This window comes from Rana temporaria, chromosome 9 (genome assembly GCF_905171775.1).
Source record: "Rana temporaria chromosome 9, aRanTem1.1, whole genome shotgun sequence".
Taxonomy (NCBI): domain Eukaryota; kingdom Metazoa; phylum Chordata; class Amphibia; order Anura; family Ranidae; genus Rana; species Rana temporaria.
In genome coordinates, this window is record NC_053497.1 from 99,266,366 (window position 1) to 99,289,847 (window position 23,482).

Below are 23,482 nucleotides of genomic sequence, written 5' to 3' on the forward strand. Positions count from 1 at the left end.
CTATTATTTCTATTCATTAACCATTTAAAGCCCCGGACCATTTTGCTGGTCAAAGACTGGGCCACCTTTTGCAATTGTGGCTCCCAAACAAAATTTACGTCCTTTTTTCCCCACAAATAGAGCTTTCTTTTAGTGGTATTTGATCACCTCTGCGGTTTTTATTTTTTGCGCTATAAACAAAAATAGAGCGACAATTTCGAAAAAAATTCTATATATTTTACTTTTTGCTATAATAAATATCCCCCAAAAATATATATATAAAAAAAAAATTTCCTCAGTTTAGGCTGATACATATTCTTCTACATGTTTTTGGTAAAAAAATAATCAAACTAAGTATTTATTGATCGGTTTGCGCAAAAGTTATAGCGTCTACAAAATAGGGGGTAGTTTTATGGCATTTTTATCAATATATTTTTTTTTACTAGTAATGGGGGCGATCAGCGATTTTTATCATGACTGCGACATTATGGCGGACCCATTGGGCACTTTTGACACATTTTTGGGACCATTGTCATTTTTACAGCAATCAGTCTTATAAAAATGCACTGATTACTGTAAAAATGATACTGGTAATGAAGGGGTTAACTACTAGGTGGTGCTGTAGGGGTTAAGTGTGCCTAGGTACGTGTTCTAACTGTAGGGGGGATGGGCTCACAATCTCACACGCATGCATACCCATACTAGGGCCAATTTAGACAGAAGTCAATTAACATACCAGCAAGTCTTTGGAGTGTGGGAAAAAACCTGAGTACCTAGGGAAAACTCACGCCTTTGATTGCCACCTACCTTGACCGCCTGTCTGTCTACACATGTTTCCAATGCCAAACTGCACTTGATTGGCCCGCTAGTTGTCTGTCATAATCATGCTTTTCTGTATGATTCCCTTCAGTTTATTAACAGGGTAACATCCACTTGATTGGTGGCTCTGGTGAAGTTCCGCTCCCTAATGCTGGCACTGAGGATCCAGCAGCCCTGTGACAGAAGGTTCAAGGGAAATTTAAAAAAATACACTAACAGGCATGCAATGACATTTTACATTTGTTTTATATATGCATTAAGTTTATATGCCACAGCAAGTGCAATAACTTTGTTTTTCAAGACCTGTATATTGACATTATTTTACTATATTGTATAAACATTTTGTATTTTAAAATTCAATGAGAATGTACACTTTTGCTAGTAATACTAATCCAAAAAAAAATCACACATTTTAGTTTTCAGAAGTGCTGTACAAAGACATTTTTGTATTATCTTGCAAGAGAATGGCCAGAATTTATATTAGTCTGAAGTGCAGAGGATATTAGACCATTCTATGATATTCAAGACCATTGGCTTGGAAGAAGCATTACATTAGATCAGTGCTACAGCACATTGAATCCGTCTAAATCTTACATATAGTAAATGATGTGAAAAAAATGTACATCTAGAAAGCAGAGACAAAAGCCCCAGATTACATTTGATTTTCTAAATTGCAAGGGTTTCCTGTGTTGTGTGCAAAGTGCAACTGGAGCTTGAAATGAGCTAGAATCGAGATCATCAATTTTATGAAAACGCCACAGTCTATACAAAGCCTAGGCAATATAATTCTAGATTTTTTTTTTATTTTTTTACAATTCTGCTTTCCAGCATATCAATTTTATGAGATCTTGATAACTTATTGAAAGAAATAAACATCAGCAGATATCAAATGATTCCCATATTTTGGCAAATATCCCCGTGTCGGGAGAGTCAAACATAAGAGCTTCCACTCCAAACGTTCATGGCACAATCTAATTGATTAGAGCGGAGACTGCGAGCCAGGCCTTCTTGTCCAACATCAGTGCCTGACCTCACAAATGCGCTTCTAAAAGAACGGTCAAACATTCTCATAGACACACTCTTAAACCTTGTGGACAGCCCTCCCAGAAGAGTTAAAGCTGTTATAGCTGTAAGGGTGGGCCAACTCAATAGTGAACCATACGGACTAAGACTAGGATGCCATTAAAGTTCATGTGTATGTAAAGGAAGGTATCCCAATACATTTGTTAATATAGTGTATTTCAGCAAGTACAGCAATTTTTAACTGTTATCACTGTTAGCAAAACCTTTGTCCTTGTAACTTTCTGTACATTGAACTGAAACCTCAAACAATGTTCTCAGCTTTCTCAGCTATCTTCTGGGAACTGTAAAACACCTCCTTGCTATGTAATGGGTGACAGCGCTGTGCAGTGAGTGAGCATTGTCTCCCCAGGACAGGAAGTGTGTTACTGGCAGGTTTACATGGTGAAAAAAAAGGGACAGGAAGTGTGTTACTGGCAGGTTTACCTGGTGAGAATAAAGACAGGAAGTGTGTTACTGGCAGGTTTACTTGGTGAAAATAAAGGGACAGGAAGTGTGTTACTGGCAGGTTTACATGGTGAAAAAAAAGGGACAGGAAGTGTGTTACTGGCAGGTTTACCTGGTGAGAATAAAGACAGGAAGTGTGTTACTGGCAGGTTTACGTGGTGAAAATAAAAGGACAGGAAGTGTGTTACTGGCAGGTTTACCTGGTGAAAATAAAGGGACAGGAAGTGTGTTACTGGCAGGTTTACCTGGTGAAAATAAAGGGACAGGAAGTGTGTTACTGGCAGGTTTACCTGGTGAAAATAAAGGGACAGAAAGTGTGTTACTGGCAGGTTTACCTGGTAAAAATAAAGGGACAGGCGTACCTCCCAGCTGTCCCTGATTTCGAGGGACTGTCCCTGATTTGGAGCAATGTCCCTCTGTCCCTCATTCCTCCTCATTTGTCCCTCATTTTGGTCTGATCTATAGAGGTGTATATAAAATGCACTTTTTATCTATCAAAAAGTGTTTCCCAGAGCTAAACCTTTCATCCGATTTCTAAATTGCTGCATTTGTAAATTCCAAAAGCCAATATAAAGGAATAGTAGTGGTAAAAAAGCACTTGTGGGTTTAACCAATTAAATTTTTTTTGTACAATTCTCCTTTAAGGGGGCGTGACAAGGGGCGTGTCCTATGCCTGCATACTTTTGCTGATAGGTGTCCCTCATTCCTATCTCAAAAAGTTGGGAGGTATGGACAGGAAGTGTGTTACTGGCAGGTTTACCTGGTGAAAATAAAGGGACAGGAAGTGTGTTACCTGGCAGGTTTACCTGGTGAAAATAAAGGGACAGGAAGTATGTTACTGGCAGGTTAACCTGGTGAAAATAAAGGGACAGGAAGTGTGTACCTGGCAGGTTTACATGGTGAAAATAAAGAGACAGGAAGTGTTACTGGCAGGTTTACCTGGTGAAAATAAAGGGAGTAATGCCTGAAAGAGACTAGTAAGCTGCAATATAATACATTTTTCTTTTTGGAGTTTAGATAATGGCATTTTTTCATTGCATCTCTATGCATTTATTTTTATACCACTTTTAGTCTTAGTTTGTCTTATCATGTTTTTTTATTAAACTGGGAGATATGTGATTTTGTGTTTCTGGATGTATTGGCAGTAAAAGGCATCAAGGACAGGCATGTTGCCAAATGAATGGGCTACAATTATCAGCTTGATTTACTCTTTGAGCTGGGGATTTTTTTTCTGTGAAAACAGAGAGGGTTACTTTTGGATTTCCAAAGGAGAAAAGATAATTTCTCTGGACCTATTATCAGGGAGGCACTATTAGATCACATCTGGTAGGTCTGACACCAGAGCTGGGTCATTATTCCATCACTATGGAGCAGGTATGGACTCCAGCCAACCTTATGAGCAGAGTCTCTCTGAAGAGAAAATCACCATCCTACACAATATGCACAGCATAGATGAGGATCAAGAGAGAATTCTGGACATCACCTTTTTCACTGCTCGAAAGAACAGCTTGGTTCACCATTATAATAAACCTTGATCACGATATATATCACACTTAGTCACTTATTGTCACTGAAACTAAGATTTCATGTATATGTATGTTTGCAACATTTGACATGTGTTGTCAACTGACTTATGCACAAAAATAAGCGCTACACTTTTTTTCATACTCACTAGTTTTTGCTTTGTCACAGCTGTGTTGGCAGCTAATTTGTGTGTTCACTTATTGCACAGCGCAGTATATCCTATATCATTTTTTGCACCATGGATGGAAGGAAAGGAAATTGCTTGATTCCCAGTAAGTGTTGATGGAGGAATCCCTCCTGCAGCACTATTATGTGAGTGAGTACATGTCAGTATAGGGTGAAAGAAAATACAACTATCCCTTAATATACATGTCGCTTTTATGTAACGTGAGAATACATTAATTCTAAAAGGACAGTTTAATTATTTATTCAAGTCAGCCAGACTGACTTTATCAGAAGTATGATGACAAGCACTGAGCAATTATGATGACATTAGCAACTTTATCACAGGTAACAGGAACTATCCTGAGAAAATAAAGACTGACTGGTGTCCTTTAAGTAGAACAGTCAGAGGAGCTATTGGTAGTTAACACTGTCTCTTTTCTATAATGAAGTTTTTTTTTATTAATAAAGTGGTTGTAACTGCCACTGGTCACCAATGCAACAGTGGCAGTACATTAACCCCCTCCATGCTGAATATTACAAATACCATGGCATTGTAACTTAACCCCCCCCCCCCCCCCCAAGTAATAACTTCAGGCAGTTAACACAGCTAAGCCACTGTTATACAACAATGCCTTAGGTTAGGTTTTTAGCATCTGCAAATATACTTGCACTGTTGCACGGGCTCCTCTGGCTCCTCGCAGGTCTTGGCAGCAGCACTTTCCTCTGCTCTTTCATCCCGCCTCCTGACTGTGAAGGACATCACGCCGGGCGTGCTGGACTAGGAGGCAGCTCGATATGCCATACAGGGAAGTGACTGCATACCTGCACCGCTCTGCTGCTGCAGATATAACAGTGTAGCAGCGACCAGCGGGTGTCAGTTACGCCTGTCCACAGCTGCATCGTTGTTAATTGAGATTTCACATAAACCCATAAGGCAACATATCTTTGCTTTGCAGAGTTAGCTAGATTCGGCTTAGACTGGGGGTGTGAGTAGGTTTGGAGTTTGTTAGCTTTTGCCTATACTCCCACTTTAATGTAAAATCACCTTTAAAGGAGAAATACAGCCAAAGCTGTACTTCTCCTGTGGATCACAGGAGTGCAATTTGTTCTACACTGCTGTGACCCATTTTTGGTAGACAGCTGTCTGCTGATGTCACCGAGCCGGTGCAGGCTCGGCAAAGACCGCGACCATATGGTCGGGATCCACCCAGGAGCCTGGACCGGCACCAAGCTCAACCTCTCAGCAAGTTGCTTCTATCCCCTCCACAGCCCAGCACTCCAGTGCTCAGGGAGCTGTGAGAACCGAGCGATCGGCGTGTGTTTGATCGCTTGGTTCTCTGTGTTAGAAACGGACCAATGCTGCATCCACTTAGGTAAGAATGACTCCAAAATAAGAATTAATCCCATACTTCTATTTTAATCATACAATTAAGCAACGTATATAGGCCTATCATACTCCCACTTACTGTACATGGACTGTGAAGAAATAATGTGCAAAAAGCAATTGTATAAATCTGCCTTTTCACCACTGCTTTCTATCAGTTGAAAATAAAAAAAAAATTGAAATGTTAAATTAAATGTTTAGTGTAATATAACAGCTCTTAGTATATTTATGTTTAAAACTCTGTACATAAGACAAAAAAGAGGGACAAGTAGACGAAGAAAGACAGATGCATTTGGTTCTAAAGATGGACAGTTCTGATCTATAAGCAACCCGATACAATAAGTGCCTTTGTGACATATCTATACAGGGAAATAAACCTGATAATATGCTTTCATATAACAAACCTGTACATAGGATGTTGTGAAAGTATTGGGCTGCTGCACTATAGATACAGAGTCACGTCTAATTTATGTAACACAATCTGATTTGTTCCAGCAATACTGATTGAATGAAAGTATCAATTTGCTGGGCTCCCTTAACAGACATTGCCATGTTTGCTTTTGGCAGATCAAAATGCTATGCCGGTCAAAAATAGCTCCATAGCCTATGAGATTTTCTGTTTGCAGATACACTTAATTTAGTAGAATTGTGTCAGGGAAAATTAATATTTCCAGTAGTACTGGTAATATTTAATTGTCTCCATTTTGTTTTGGAAGAAGATATACTGTATGTTCAGGTGTTGCAGTTTTTATTCTTGATTGACCATCCCATGATCATGGATTTCCTTGGTAGTGAGAAGGTTGCAAAACAAAGGCAATTTTTAAATCTTTCCATCTGAATGATAAATCTCAGCTGCTGGAACTGTGTAAACCAGCGTCGGGTATGCAAATTAGGAGTTACGGCCTATCCACGACGGTTTTTCGCGTTCGCTACGTCGCCGCTAGTATAGTTTCCCGTCGCAAAGTTACACTTTTTTTTTGGTGCCTTAACTTTAGTCAGCAAGTGTATTGCTGTCTAAAGTATGGCCGTCGTTCCCGCGTCGAAATTTAAAAATCAACGTCGTTTGCGTAAGCCGTCCGGGAATACGGAAGTACGCTACGCGCGTCGCCGTTCAAAAAAATTACGTCACGGCGCGCAAAGCACGGCGGGAGTTAGGAAACGGAACATGCGCAGTAGGTCCGGCGCGGGAGCGCGCCTAATTTAAATGGGACTCGCCCCATTCGATTGGGCACGCCTTGCGCCAGACGGGTTTAGGATACACCGCCGCAAATTTCCAGGTAAGTGCTTTGTGGATCGGGCACTAACTTGGAAATATTGCGGCGGTGTAACTTAAACCAGTTACGTTACGCTGCGCCCGGGTATGTGAATCTGGCCCCTTGCCACTGTCCTACATGTGTTATTTGTTACTTCTAATTAACCAAATAATAACAGTTCCACCTTCCTTGGTCTTTGTGTTCCTTTACCCCATCTTGGATACCAGACAATTCTTTTCACCCACAATGGACTGAAGAAAGTCTGATAGTGGGATTCACACAAGTTAGAGCATCAGTTTAAAATATGTTTATTATTTGTATTCTTGTCAATGTAATATTTTACCAAGCTAATGCGTGTTAATGAAACAAAAATGTTTATTTAATTTTCACCTTATAATTAATTTAGTATTTAGCTTATTCTTAATATTGATCACTAACAATCCCAACAGGTATAGTTCAATAAAACCGTAGGAAAAAATTGTGTGAACTTGGAATAATAATGGCAAACTATAAACAACTAGCCTGTGCAAATCATTTGGCTGCAAGCACCTCCTTTTTCCCTTATGTGTATGATGGCATCTGAAGAGCGCTTCTCCATTATGTATTCTGTTTTGTCTGCTATCACTGTAAAATTCAATATACACATATGGTAACATACTTACACACACAACCTGTTTGATAGCTCTGCACATTTTAAGGAAGGCCGGGGATTCTGACTCAAGAATTTCTCCTTGTTGTTGGAGCTCAGCAGCTGACTCACTGCTGTTGCAGCTCTAAAGAGGTCTGTCATCTTGTTCTCCATGACCACCTATCTCATCTGATTTTCTGAGCGATTCAAAGGTTTGCTACATACAGCAATGGTGATTAGAGAAGCCTTTAAAATCTTCTACCTTGTAGAAGAAAAATGCATATACCTACCTATTACAGGGGAGAGGAGAGACCGATCTGACAATGGCTTGAATACCTGAGCGGTGATGTCACCCATGAGCTTATTTTGTGCCATCCATTTTAGGTGCCCTCTCCTCTCTCCTGAAGCCCCTGATATCTGAGAGAGCAGAGCCGATCACATTAACGGACTAGAGCAGCCTGAGAATAGGTATATGTAAATGCATCTTTTATCTAGAGGGTACAGTACCTGCCCGCGAGAATGTGTTTCCAGCGCGATTGCATCGCGCTGGTTGTTGGCGACAGGGTGCTGTACATCTCGCACTGGCTGCAAAAGGAAAAACACATTACTGCGAGCGATGGGATTTGGGGGCCCCCTTATTAAAGGGGGCTCCCGGATTTCGATAAGCCCCTCGCCCGCAGACCCCGACAACCAACGGCCAGGGTTGTCAGGAAGAGGCTCTTGTCCCCATCAACAGGGCACCCCCCTGCCCCAAAGCACCCACGCTCGCTCGTTCCCCACTCCTTTCCTGACCGGTCAGGCAGCATGCTCTGATAAGGGTCTGGTATGGATTTTTTTTGGCGTAGGGGGTTCCCCTTACAATCCATACCAGACCTAAGGGCCTGGTATGCTCCTGGAGGGGAACCCATGTTGTTGTTTTATTTAAAATTTGGCGTGGAGTACCCCCTTATGATTCATACCAAACACAGTGCCTGGAATTGGCAGGAATCCAAGTTGGATCCCCGTTCATTGTAAGTCAACACATTTGACCCTTCCCGGCGAGCCAGCTCGGCGCTGGCTCCCGCGACGGGGCTTGTAGGTGGTCAATCTCGCCGATAAAAAGCAGCGAGATTGACACAATATCGCGGTCACCTACTGTAGTTATTATAGGTGTTTAAAAGATGGGTACGAAAAAAATCATAAGCGGAAGACTAGGCATGTGCAAAAGGGAAAATTTCGTTTCGTTTTGTTTTAATTCGTTATTTAATTAATTTCGTTAAGTTAGGTTCGTTACATGTGTTAAATTCGTTTTCGGAACTCGTTCGTTTTCGACTGAATTTCGAAAAATATTTAGACTGGATTCGACAACAAATAGTCTCTTTTCAAATATAATTTCGAAATTCGATCGGAATTCGAAAAAAAAAAAAAAAAAATTCGAATTCCAAATCGAAAACCCGCGGACGAAATTCGATCGGAATTAAAAAAAAAAAAAAAAAAAAAAATTCGAATTCCAAATCGAAAACCCGCGGACGAAATTCGATCGGAATTAAAAAAAAAAAATTTCGAATTCCAAATCGAAAACCCGCGGACGAAATTCGATCGGAATTCGAATTTTTTTTTTTCGAATTCCAAATCGAAATTCCGTGGACGAAATTCGATCGGAATTCGAAAAAAAAAAAAAATTCGAATTCCGATCGAATTTCGTCCGCGGGTTTTCGATTCGGAATCGAAAACGTTCGTTCGGATTCGGTAAATTCATTAATATTGCAATTCGGGAATTCGTATGCATCCGAATGTCCGAATAATGAAAAATTCGTCCGAATTTCGATTCGGAACAAAACGAAATGCACATGCCTACGGAAGACTACGCATGCTCAGAAATGAAAGAATACATACAAAACTAGTCAACACATTACGTCACTTCTGAAGTTATATTCTGTCATACGAGAATTTTCATATGGTGAGTAACCTCTTCACTTTGGACATGAGACTAGCATGCAACAGAAAACGGACGCGTTTACAAAGCTATAGAGTGTTCCTAGTTGGTTGAGGCACCTCCGCAAGTGATCTCTTATGTTGGGGCTGAAATTGTGTAGGAAGGCAGGTGTGTGGTACCAATAATATAGAATTTTAAATTGGTCCCACTTATAAAGCATACAAAGAGAAATTCTTTGGAAAGCCATCCATGTTGTATTCCATTCTTCTAACGAAAATGTCGTTTCTGTTCCAATTTAATCATATAGTTGTATTTCAGGGGCGTTTCAGATTGTGGGGTCACCAAGATCAGGGTGCGATAGATTGTGCAAAGTGTTTGATTTGGAGGTAGCTAAGTAGAGCCTGAAGGTTTGCAAAAGGTAGAAAAGATTTTGTCATAACGTCAATGTTGCCAATGTGGAAGAGGAATTTGGGTTTTCATGGTAGTATGGTAAGGTGGGTAGAGGAAGAATTTCATGAGGGAGGCCGATTATTAAGTGCAGTAACCTGTAGCAACCAATACAAATTCACATTGTACAGGTCTAAAGCAAAGTGGATCCGGATTTGTTACTATGGGTTACCTCCATGAAAAATTAACAGTCTGTATTTTGGCAAGTGATCTTCATTAATTTGTCCTGATCAATGCAGCTAAATTATGCTTTCCTAAGTGCTCACAAAATTGGAATATTTTTGACATTTTTTAAATAAAAACCTGCCAGATCAGTTTTACTTATTTATTTATTTTTTAACAATTGCTAGTTCTGATGCAGAATGCAGTATTATAGAATTTCATTAAAATGTAGCAGGTTTTCTTTTAGACCCCTTTCACACTGAATCGTTCTCACAGTGTTTAAGCGTTAAAAATAGCGCTATTAAAATGCTCATATGGACATCTCAATGGACTTTCACACTGAGTCCTGCAAGCAGCATCTTTGGAGCAGCTTTTGCTGAAAAAAAAACAAGCCAAAAACACCAATCTCCATTGAAATGAATTGAAAGCGCTGTAAAAACACCTTACCCTTTCACACTGAGGCACTGCAAAAACCCTCTAAAACGCTAGGCCCCTTTCACATTGGACCTGTAGCAGCGCAGGGGGTATTTCGCCGCTAAAAATAGAGGCGCTATACCGCCAAAATTGCTGCGGGAATCGGACGCTAGCGGTATTAACCCCCGCTAGCGGCCGATAAAGGGTTAATACCGCCCGCAATGCGCCTCTATAGAGGCGCATTGCGGGTGGTATTGCCGCGGTTTCCCATTGTTTTCAATGGGAAGGAGCGGTGAAGGAGCGGTATACATGCCGCTCCTCTCACCGCTCCAAAGATGCTGCTGACAAGAGATTTTTTGGTCTCCCGCCAGCGCATCGCCTCAGTGTGAAAGCCCTCAGGTTTTCACATTGAGTCTGCAGTGAAGGAGTTTTTCAGGCGGGATAGCAGCGCTATTTCTAGCGCTGTACCGCCTGAAAAACTCCTCAATGTGAAAGGGGCCTTAGGGCCTTAGCGGTGCTTTACCAGCACATTGGGATTGCAGATGAGGCTTCCCTCGAATAACACTCGAATAACGCTTGAATAATGCTCGAAAAACGCCCCAGTGTGAAAGGGGCCTTACATAAAAATAAAGTGTAACAATCCGGGTTCTTGCTATGAATCGCACAGGAATGTGTAGCGCATTCCTGTGGAATTCACATGCAATTCATTGCGGTGCAATTTGAGCCCATTCATTTTGAATAGGCTCAAATGCCACTGCAGTGCACCAAAAGTAGTGCATGACCTATTTTTGGAAATGCACTGCAACTGGATTGCATGATACTTTTGTACCATGCGATCTGTTGCAGGCATATGCACTGCATTTGCAACCAACGTTCGGGGTGTCGTTAACTTAACATTGACACCTGCTGCAGATCGCAACTGCAGTGTGTTTTAAACGTGGTGCAGTAAAGACACGCGGATCGCGGGTTTCCCACAGCGCATTCAAGCGTGAGCCTAGCATAATACAATGTGGAGAGAAATTAGCATTGCTATCTAAAATAATTGTACACCTAAAGTGGTCACAGGAAAGAACATTGAAGATGATGAAACAAAAAGCTTGTGGCGCTAGCAGTTATGATACACATGGGAGAGTTGAAAATTTAGGAGCCACTCTTCTTCCTCTGCATTTTACAACTGTAATTAGGGAGGCAGGCACAGATAATATACTGTAATCCTCACTGACTGCTGATCATTCTAAAACAGGCAACACAGTATACCAGATTCTTTGTTAGATTTAACTTAAAGTAGAGCTCTACTTTAATAAAGAATTGCAATGCGTTAAAGTTTTATTATGCTGCAGTAAAGCCCACTAGCTATAATGCTGGCATTGATGACAGCTTAAAGGGGTTGTAAAGGTAAAAAAAAATTCACCTTAATGCATTCTATGCATTAAGGTGAAAAAACATCTGCCGATTAGAGGCCCCCAAAACCCAGCCTTTACTTACCTGACCCCTCGAAAGTCCCACGCCATGATTGCGCAGGCTTCTCGGCCGTCTTCCCGGCTCTGTCATATTGCATTAAATTTTACATAAGATTACACCGCAGATTGAAAAGGAAATTTGGGGCCAGATTCACAAAAGAGATACGATGGCGTATCTCCTGATTCGCCGTCGTATCTCTTAGATACGATTGTCGTATCTATGCGCCTGATTCATAGAATCAGTTACGCATAGATAGCCCTAAGATCCGACAGGTGTAACTGTGTTACACCGTCGGATCTTAGGCTGCAATTCTAGGCCGGCTGCTAGGTGGCGATTTCATTGCGGTCGGCGTAGAATATGCAAATGACTAGTTACGCCGATTCACGAACGTCCGCTTTGCCCGTCGATCTAAATTTACGTCGTTTCCGTAGAGATGCGTCACGTAAAACTAAGCTTGCCCTCTAGGTGGTCTAACCAATGTTAAGTATGGCCGACGTTCCCGTGTCGAATTTTTTAATTTCACGTCGTTTGCGTAAGTCGTCCGTGAATGGCGCTGGACGCCATTTACGTTAATGTCGAAACCAATGACGTCCTTGCGACGTCATTTAGCGCAATACACGTCGGGAAATTTTAGGGACGGAGCATGCGCAGTACGTTCGGCGCGGGAACGCGCCTAATCTAAATGGTCCCCGCCCCATTTGAATTAGGAGGGCTTGCGCCGGGCGGATTTACGTTACACCGCCGCAAGTTTACAGGTAAGTGCTTTGTGAATCAGGCACTTACACTGTAAACTTGCGGCGGTGTAACGTAAATGGGATACGTTACGCCGCCGCAGCGTAGCCCATTTCTACGTGAATCTGGCCCACAATGTTTAAATACAATAAATGATAATACAATATGGCTTGTGACACAATTCTGTATGCTACATATGCTTTTTTTATTTGCAATATTTTTTTTCCACAAAAAAGTGGAGTTACCCTTTAAGCTACTTTGGGTTTCAATAAGGACTTATTATTCAGTATTAGTGCTTCTATACATGTATTTTCCAGGTATGCATTTTTTTTATCACATTTATATATGCAAATAAAAATAACCCACAACAAAAAAAAACTGCAATTGCATTGACACCTGTTTTAAAAAAAAGTTTAATTTGGGATTCTTGAGGAGAGGGAACTGACAGGACACAGCAAAGCCGAACTAGACAGTAGTGACATCTGCATAGGGACTTTTAAATATTTTAATGGAATGTATGAACAAATCAATAAGCAATAAATACACCTTTCTTAATAGTTTTATGTTCAAGAATACAGGACAACTTAAGCCTCGTACACACGACCGAGGAACTCGACGGCGAAACACATCGTTTTCCTCGTCGAGTTCCTTGTTAGGCTGTCGAGGAACTCGACAAGCCAATTTTCTCCATTCCCGTCAAGGAAATAGAGAACTTGCTCTCTTTTTGGCTCGTCGAGTTTCTCGACAGTTTCCTCAACAAAAATTTACACACGACCGATTTCCTCGTCAAAAAAATATCTCCCAGCAAGTTTCTTGCTGGTTTTTGCCGAGAAACTCGGTCGTGTGTACGAGGCCTTATGCCCCGTACACACCATCACTTTATGTGATGAAAAAAAACGACATTTTCTGTGAAGTAAAAAATTACGTTTTTGAAACTTCAATTTTCAAAGACGAAGTTGCCTACACACAAAAACGTTTTTCTCACAATGTTCTAGCAAAGCGAGGTTACATTCTCACCACGTTTTTCCATTGAAGCTCGCTTCATAAGTAGCTTCTGGGCATGCTCGGGTGAAAAAACGTTGTTTTAAACGACGTTTTTTGCTACACACGGTCAATTTCTGTGAAGTAAAAAACGACGTTTTGAAAAACGACACATAAAATTGAAGCATGCTTCAATTTTTTTTGGTCGTTTTTTACAAGACATAAAATTACGTTTTTCCCCACACACGGTCAATTAAAGTGACGTTTTTAAAAACGTTGTTTTTTTTTCATCACATAAAGTGATGGTGTGTACGGGGCATTAGATCTGGTGCAATTTCCCAGCAACAAAGAGCACCTGTGGATTCAAATATTGCAACATTGTTAGAAACATATTTACTATTATCTTTGTTTGTAAACTTTTAGCTATGTTATCTAAATTCTTGATACCAAAAAAAAAATGATAAATATGCAATTGATTTTGCTTTTTATTTTAAATAAGGCAACTTAACAGTACAGGACTTCATTGAATACCAGAGTATGATTAATGGACCGTCAAATAAAGAATGGCTTATAGGAGGCTAAGGAATAAAAATAGCTAGACCAAATAAATAAATAAGGCGTATTAAAATAAAGGTGTAAATGCTGTTCACAATGAAACGTGTTAGGGAATGCAGGAACGAATGTAAATGTTGAAGACTGAAATAAAGAGGGTGAGAAGGAGGGGAAAGAGAGCGAGACAGGGATAGGGGGAGGGGATGTGTGTGTGTGAGAGAGAGGGAGAGAGAGAGTGAGAGACACAAAGCAAAAGGGTCTCCTTCAACCATCCAAGAACCCCCCCAAAGCTAGGAGCCAATGTGCTGATATCGCTGAAGGAGACAGATGTGAGACTGCAGCTGTCATACAGGGGGGTTAAACCCAGGAGTAGAGGGCTACAAGCATCGTTCAGGATGGATCGGCAGAACCTTGCATGGACCAGCGGAAGAGAGGGGATGGTGAGTCCAGGTAGCTGCTGCTATCTCTACCCTTCTCTCTGAGAGGCAGCGCAGATCTACGGGGCTAAGCTCCAGCCATTTTATATACAACATTACTGGCTCTACAGAACATGGAGATGCATCTCTTTGCAGAGGGAGGTTGCTAGACTCTACATCCCATATTGAGGCATCAAGAGCATGCAGCAATGTAAGAATACTTTGCTATGTTTAGGAACCTGCACCTGCTATGTTACTTGTCTGTTGTGTGCTCCTGTTGCAGTAATTCCTTTAGTACCGGTGCTGCAGGCCTCCCTTTTGGATCTGAATGGGTTCTTCTATTATTTGAGGGGACCGGTTCCCATTGTACTAACTGCTCAGCCAAAGGATGATGCTTCACACAGCCGTAAAACTGACAGCTGCAGCTAAAAATAGACCCGGCTCTACTGGGCTTCTGGCAATGTTTGGCTTTTGGTGCTGTGTGTGAAGCAGCATACACCATGAAGGGTTAATAGATGCTGCAATGGGGAAGGTAGCAGCGGCTGGGTAGGCTTTAATGTTTTCATATAATGAGATTCAACTAATCAATGTGCTGTTTAGAAATGCAGATTTTAATAAATCAATATATATTTCTATAGAAATGTAGCTAAGGACAGTTGATTTGGTAACAAATTATTTTATATGACCATAAGGGATAATATTTTGCTGCGTGATGGTGAATCTTATGGATCTGTAAAGGAATTTCTGTTACTGTGCACTGAAATTGATAAACTTGTACATTGACTGACCATTGCATGTCTGTATACTGTCGCACAATGTCATATGCAAGTAAAATATTTTTATATGAGATATGGTAATCCGACCAGCCCAGTAATTAATGTGAATAGAATCCTAAAAAGGACAACATTTATCACTACATTTGTTCAAAATTTGCCATTTAAAAGAGTAGTCTTTTATTTATGTAAAATCTAACCTAAGTATCCATTCCTTTCTCAGTGTGGTTACTGACCATCCAATCCATAGAAGCAGATCTGTGTTAGCGTGGTCAGTTTGCATCCTTTCCTCTTCCCATAGGAACGACAGAACAACGTGCCGACGCACAGCGTGCCAGTAGTCAGCCTGCAGGCAAACACACCCCCTGCCCGGCCCTACACAGCCTGACTGACAGTGGATCCTGCCAGGGATCCTCAATAGGAGACTCCGCTCAGGAAAAAAGAGGGGATATAGCCATTACATGGTTGTGTAGTTTGGATTATTTATTTACAATAGCATGTTTAAAGAATGTGAACATGAATATTTTAGACTTGTTTGGGTCTAGGGCAGCACAGTAGCTAAGTGGTTAGCAATTCCGCCTAGCAGCACTAGGGTTGTCGGTTCAGATTCCAGCCATGGCAGTACCTGCCTGTTGATTGCACGTTCTCCCTGTGCCTGCTTAGGGGTGCTCTCACACTCCAGAGACATGCTGGCAGGTTGTTTATTGACGCCTGTCTAAGGCTGATCCGCCCCGTGAACCTCCGCTTGCTCAGCAGGGATCGCTCCGTTGATCCCCGCTGAGCCGGCGGATGACAGGGCAGTCCCCGCACACTGTGCAGGGACCGCCCTGTCTTTTCTATGCTCTCCCCTATGGGGGGATCGGATGAACACAGACCGTCTGTCCGTGTTCACCCGATCCGATCCGCCAGACGGATGGAAAAGTAGGTTTTTCCTCCATCACACTTTGGCGGATCGGAGCGGGTCGGATGTCAGCGGGCATGTCACCGCTGACATCCACGGCTCCATAGAGGAGCATGGAGCGCCTGTTCAGGTCCGCCTAAAAAACTGGCAGGCGGACCTGAACAGGCCGCCCGTGTGAAAGAGCCCTAATTCGGCTCTAGTACATGTATGCCCGTTAGTTAGGAACTTTAGATTCTAAGCTCCGTGAGGGCAGGGACTCATATGAATGTATAAAATGTATGTATATTGACAGTGCTATATAAGTACCTGTAATAAATAGACTAAAATATTTACATACACTTGAAAGTCCAACTTTAGGAAACATAAATCTCATCCCATACTTTGTAAACCCTTACAGACCACTTTTACCTACAGGTAGGTCTATATTAAGGCTTACCTGTAGGTACAAATATCTCCTAAAACTACACGGTTTAGGAGATATTTGCAGAAAAGACTGCACCAATGTCAACAGAGCAGGTGCACTGAGCGTGCCGCTAGTGAAGGCGATCATGCCGGCCCCTGCGCACATGCGCAGGAGTGACGTCATCGCTGCTCCGGCCAGTCACAGCACATGCTATGCATACTAGCTCATTATGCCTTTCTCTTGCGGGGTGTTTTTATTTTTTTAGGGTTTACTTCCTCTTTAAGGGTTAATTGCTCATTTGGGTCTAGGGCAGTGGTTCTCAACCTCAATCCTCAAGGCCATGTTTTGGGAACTTACCTTGGAAAAACCTAAAAACATGGACCGTTGTGGGTACTTGAAGACTGAGGTTAAGAACCACTGGTTTAGGGGACATAGAAAAGATCTACTTACCTGATTCTTTCCTCCAAGCTGCTAGGCTTTTTCCCACAGCGTCTACGGTCCTGATGCCATCAGACCAATGCAGGGTCCATAGTGATGATGTCATGAAACAGTCCACAACCAGAGTGTGGAAAGCCCCATATATTGGGGGGAGTGGAAGATCGGGTAAATTAAAGCATAAGTTCACCTTTGTGAAAATATAATAAATGCACATCTTTTTACAGATAAAAACATTTGTATTTTTTTTTACTAGGAACCTGCAAAGCATTTCATCCACTTTCAGCAGATCGCAGGTGCAATGCATGGCTCTTAAGCTGCCTACTTGTACCTTGTAACTACTTGCTTGTATGAGCATGCAGTCAGGCTAGGTTCACACTGCTGCGAATTCAAAATCGCGGTAAAATCTCGATTTTTACCGCAATTTCACGGCTGCGTTTTTGCCGCAAATTTGCCACGGTTCGCAGCCGCTATTTCAGGGAATGCCAGTCTATAGAGCTGAATTTGCATAGCACACGGTTCAAACTCGCACAGGACCCTCTTTTCCCGCAGCTTATATTCACAACGCATTGATGTGAACGGCACTAAACTATGTAATTTAAATGACTTGCGAATTTGAGAAATGGCAACGGCTCAAATTCGTAATAGAATTCGCAGCAGTGTGAACCTAGCCTGACACACTAACAGGAAGACTCAGTGAACTACCTAGAACCCTCAACAGCACCTTGGTAGTTCATTGAGAAATACAAGCCAACGACCCCAAAGGTTTTCGGTACTTGTAGTTCTCCTATTTACAGAACTCTGTGAATGAATAACTTTGCGGGGTGGGTGGCATTGTCACATTGAGTGTAGGGAGAAGATCCCCACACTTATCCTTTAAAATGCAGAACCTCTTCTCTAGATCAGTGGTCTGCAAACTGTGGCCCGTGGGCCAAATGTGTCTCTTTACTTGCTTGGAGGCACAATTCACCAAAGATAGGTTAGAATTCCTAACAATGTCACTAACAATGAGGCACAGTTCCTGCCAGTGACATCAATGATGGGGCAAAATTCTTCCCAGTGACACCAATGATGGGGCAAAATTCTTCCCAGTGACACCAACAATGGGGCACAGTTCCTCTCACTGACATCAAAGATGGTGCATGGTTTACTACTCCCACTGATGCTAGGACATTTTCTACTCCCAATGACCATGGTCTAGTCCCCTTAAGGTATGAAGGACAGTAAATTGGCCTTTTGTTTAGAAAGTTTAAAGATCTCTGCTTTAGACCAGATGAGCAGTAGAGCCTTGGACTTCCCACTGGGGAAGGGATCATTTTTAGGTTTCCTGGAGTTGGGCTTTAATGCAGTAATACAATCTGGTATTAGTTGGGCATGTAAAGCATTTAGGATAGCGTTATCATCTTAAAGTTGAGATCAGAGGCCTGAACCACCACATAGCCCTTATCTATGGAGAGAATGTGATTTTAGCTTCTAGGTAAAATGAAGACTGTATGTTACGATTCCCTCAATTATCTTCTCATAAATGCAGAGCTATGTATGTACTACCTCTGTAGACAACAGTCTTCTTGTTCGCACATAGTCTGTGTCTCCCCGCCTCAGTTCACAGCATGACCTCCTGTTGAAACATCTGTTGCTAGGAGGAAAATGCTTCCCCGCAGTACATCACTAATTTCAGCGTTACCATAGCTTTCTTGGTAGAAGGGTCATGGCCCGGTATGCTAGTGACTGATGCAATTACTTGTCACTTTACCTGATCATAAAAGAAAGCAGTGGTGTTTTTTCAGGTAAACCAAGTGTTGTGTTGTCTTTGGAGCCTAGGGCTTCTAATTAAACAGCCAGAAAATGTGATGACACATTTGATTAATACAAAGCCATCTTCACTGACAAACAGACCAAAGGTGTACAGTGAGCGGACCCTCCAGCATCAGTTCAGATCATCCCGGTTCCAAGCCAGGGATTTAACTGTGTCTAGCTCATGAATACATAATATAGACTTTACATTTAACAAAAAAAAAAAAAAACACAGAATTATTGTTAATGGAAACCAGTAGTGAGGAGGTATGGGGCTGTCATAGCGGAACCCTAATTTTGAAAATGCTAGTCACGGTAATTTCTAATTTACTGGAACAAGTAGGTCAGGAGCTCTGATTTCACCATTGTTTTTCCTAATCTACATGCTTATTCTGAGCCGGTGTTTTAGGAAGTATTGAAACCAGAGACAGACAAAAAACATTTTCAGTACTGGTTTCCTTTATTGGTAGGCCCAGGTTTGCTGACTGGAAAGTGTGTTTTTTTTCTAATGCTGATACGTCAACAGCAGTTCAGCTGCAGGCTGCTTACAAGGTGCCTCCATACCACCAGCATTAGATATAGCAAAGCAGGATTATGGTGGGACCCTTCTTGGGGTTTTCATGTAGACCAAAACTTTTTCTGTTTTGGATCAAAAAATAATTTCAAGTTTTAAAGGGGTTGTAAAGACAAAAATATTTTCCTCTTAAATTAAAGTCTGAGGCCTCGTACACACGACCGAGTTTCTCGGCAAAAAACAGCAAGAAACTTGCTGTTTTTTTTTTTTTTTTGCAGAGGAAATTTTTATACATTTTTTAACGAGGAAACTGTCGAGGAACTCGACGAGCCAAAAAGAGAGCATGTTCTTTTTTTCCGAGAATTGAGAAAATTGGCACGTCGAGTTCCTCGACAGCCTAACAAGGAACTTGACGAGCAAAACGATGTGTTTCGCCCATCGAGTTCCTCGGTCGTGTGTACGAGGCCTGACAGTAGCTGATCAAGTAAAAAGTAATGTTTTGCATTATAACTAGTTTGATACCTGTTGAAATCGAGCTGTTTTATTCACCTCCAGCACTCCTGAATCATTAATCTCACTGACTTCCTGGTTTGTGGTGCGCATTCATTCTTGCCACATCACGGGCTAATGGGAACTACAGTTACCATTAGGCTTAGCCTCCATGCCTGTGAGGGAAAGGAGAGCATCTTCACGCAGGGCTGTAGTCATAGGGAGGGGGTGAGCACATTCTGCTTTCCACCATGCAAAACGGCTCAGATGCTGGTGGAAAGCAAGAAGAGGAGAGACAGGAAATGGCATTTTCAAACCTGGATTACTGTATTTTGGAGGTCAAAAGGAAAAACGAGGTAAGTGATATTTAAATGCTCTAGCTTACAGCAATCAATTGATCTAATAAAAAACGAACCTTTAGTGTTCCTTTAAGAGATATGTTGGGGAAAAGGTAATAGCCGCTCCAGGTGGGAACCCAGATAAATATCCTCCGTTACTCAACTCAGGTGCAGGCAATGCACTTAGCAAAGCAGGAACAAAGATTGTCTCTGGACAGCCGCACTCTGAACAAATGGTAGCCTTTTATTAAAAGAAGGACAGCACTACAAGTCACAGCAAAATAAAACCTGACTGCTGACGCGTTTCGCACTGAAACTAGTGCTTAGACTAAGCACTAGTTTCAGTGCGAAACTCGTCAGCAGTCAGGTTTTATTTTGCTGTGACTTGTAGTGCTGTCCTTCTTTTAATAAAAGGCTACCATTTTTTCAGAGTGCGGCTGTCCAGAGACAATCTTTGTTCCTGCTTTAAAGAGATATGTTGTTGTCATCCACAATGCCATACTTTAGCTCAATTTTAGTTGGTGTGGGCACCATTGAGATGCCTACTGCACATCAGCTTGTTGTCTAGTTGTACTTGGTTCTCATTCCTATACAATGGTGTTACCAGCATACAAATCGGCCTAGGATAGGTAAGACACAGATATGAGCTGAGGGGCTTTATACATCAGGGATGTTTCTCAGTACCACAGTGGTTATCAGACATTTAAGATATTTGTGTGTAATACCCGCTGTAATATAATATTAAAAGATGGGATCTTTTCTGATGACAAAGTGCTGTGATATGTGCTATATAGCAGCTGCATATGGATTCCTAAGACGTGGCTATTTTCAGCCATAATACGCTTTATTGGTTTTGATAAAATAATCCCTTGTGTATGGGATTGTACGGATCTTGCACAAAATGATGTGTGAATAATCCGCTGGGATTTGCCAATGTGCCCATCATATTAGTGCATCTGCAGATATCCTGCACAGCATTTTGTTACTATATTTATGATGTGGCCTATTTTATTATGGAAGGTTTAACGTTCAAGTGACACCCTTTGTTGGCTAACTTTAATTTTTAAACATGCAAACTTTTGAAAAGGCACGTTCAGGTTTCTTCATTGGGCTTTTACATGGACATGGACAAGATCATTTTGAAATACGGTGCTAATGCTATTGCTTATCATACTTGATTTTATTTATTGGCAAATAGAGAGATCTTCCAATATGCATTCCAGTGTCTGACACCCTGGCAAATACCCTGGCAAATAATGTGTGTGTACCCACCCCCTTCACTTACTATGATAACTAATAAGACAGCTTACATTGAACAGAATGGGGTGAGTCTGCACTGCATCATGAGAATTAGGGCTCTATCACACGGGACGGATCCGTGATGATCAGCGGGGATCGCTCTGTTGATCCCCGCTGAGCCGGCAGATGACAGGGCGATCCCCGCACACTGTGCAGGGACCGCTCTGTCAGATCTCCGCTTTCCCCTATGGGGGGATCGGATGAACACGGACCGTCTGTCCGTGTTCACCCGATCCGATCTGCAGACGGATGGAAAAATAGGGTTTTCCTCCGTCTTCAGAATCGGAGGATTGCGGACACTGATGAGATCAGGTGTCAGAGGATGTTCATCCGCTGTCACCCGCAATCCCATAGGGATCAATGTATGTCCCTTTTTCATCCGTAAACGTATGGATGAAAGAGCAGGCATACGATCCGCCCATGTGTAAGACCCCTCAAGCTTTTTTTTTGGTTAGCTATAATATATTTTGAATAGAAGAACAGACCAAAAATAAAACCATCTGGACCTGATTGGTTATGGATTGCTGAATATTGCACTTATTGAAACTTGAGGTTTTTATTGCATGGTCTAGTACAAATGTTAAACGTATATAGTAACCCAGAGCACCCAGTCAGTAAATGTGATAATGATCATACACAGAGAAGAATGATCATTTGTGTCCAAATAATTAGACCCTCATCATGCCCATAATTCCCCTGACTTGTACGTTCTGTATTCAGATCTTTTTCCGCTTTCCATTGTAGATAGTATAATGTTGCACCATATATGTGCATTATCCCTACCGAATCAGAATAAAACAGTGACTCTTTGCTAAGATTTTCGTGCCTGTGAGATCACTCCCAACAGTGACATAGACAGCAACAGGATCAACTGTGTATTGTCAAAGAATATTGGATACATGAAGAATAAGTTTGCCATTTAAATGTTTAGACCAGGCATGTCCAAAGTCCGGCCCGGGGGCCAATTGCGGCTCCCGTTCCAGTTTAATGTGGCCCCCTGGTAATTTGGATATATACTGTATTTATCGGGGCTGCCACGGAGGGGACAGGGAGAGGGGGAACGAGTGCTGTCAAATTACATACAGGAGAATCTCCTGTTTACTCAGTGACATCTGTAATAGGAAGTCCCATCTCCTGGGCTGCCATTGGACGACTCCTCTGTCTATCATAGGAGGCGGGAGAAATTGTATTAAGGAGGCTGCTGTGTAAACAGGAGATTCTCCTGTATGTAATCTGTTGGTGCTCATCCTGCCCCCCCCCCCTCCCTCCGAGGCTGCAGATGGACATCGATCAGGCTGCATTCATGGCAATGGAGAGGCTGCATTCATGGCAATGGCAAGGCTGCAGATGGGCACTGATTAGGCTGCATTGATGGGCAATGAGCCTTATTTTGCTTCACTGTTTTTTATGTACATTTTTTCCCCCTGAAACTTCCCTCCTAAAGTGAAGGTGTGTGTTAAACGCCGATAAATACGGTATATCCAAATAACACGCCCACGCTCATCTCTACACCACACACAGCCACAAAGGCAAGAGAATTTGTGTTGGGCAGTGTATTAGTTCTCGAACGAACACACTTAGACCACATTTTAATGGTTCAAAGAATGTCAGGCAAAATGGTCGGCCCTTACGCATGTTCACTTCATCAAATCTGGCCCTCTTTGAAAAAAGTTTGGACACCCCTGGATTAGACCATCCACTATTGATGTTTTCGTTTTTATATGATCCTGAAGAACTGATTCCCTTAATGGTTGTTGGGAACTACAAAGTCGGCTCCCCCAACCTGTCGATTATTACAAGATCCACGTTTCCTTTATTTTTTATTTAGTGCATATTATGTTAAATGCAACAAAAGAGGTGCGACCCCAAGGTTCTGGAATTAAAACAGGTAACCACAGCCATCAGTGTTTAAAATAAACCAAAAAAAACATATTTAAAACCAACATCTGCCAAACACGGAAATATACATTTTAGTTGAAAATACTTTTTAAAATGTTCAGTCACTTTTTAGGAAGTTGTATTGAGATGGTGTTTTGACAGTTTTACGACACCATGTTTTTCTGACAATATAGCACTTATATAGTTACAATATATATAACCAATGATGCATGATTTTCTACTTATTCGGAAAATGTCTAAGCACGCTGGATAATACCTCCTACTGTTTATTTGTGGAA

General features: G+C 41.7%; 1 protein-coding gene across 4 annotated transcripts in view; it reads left to right on the forward strand.

The window, feature by feature from the left end:
* Positions 1-23,482, forward strand: part of ARHGEF9 (Cdc42 guanine nucleotide exchange factor 9) — a 469,420-nt gene that overhangs the window by 164,822 nt on the left and 281,116 nt on the right. The window contains exon 1 of one of the 4 annotated variants that reach the window (XM_040323965.1): positions 13,719-14,383. The exons of 2 other annotated variants lie outside the window; for them this stretch is intronic. In XM_040323965.1, the coding sequence (XP_040179899.1) occupies positions 14,339-14,383 (45 nt within the window). In that variant the 5' untranslated portion in view covers positions 13,719-14,338. One more of the 4 variants, XM_040323968.1, reaches the window with a different exon arrangement.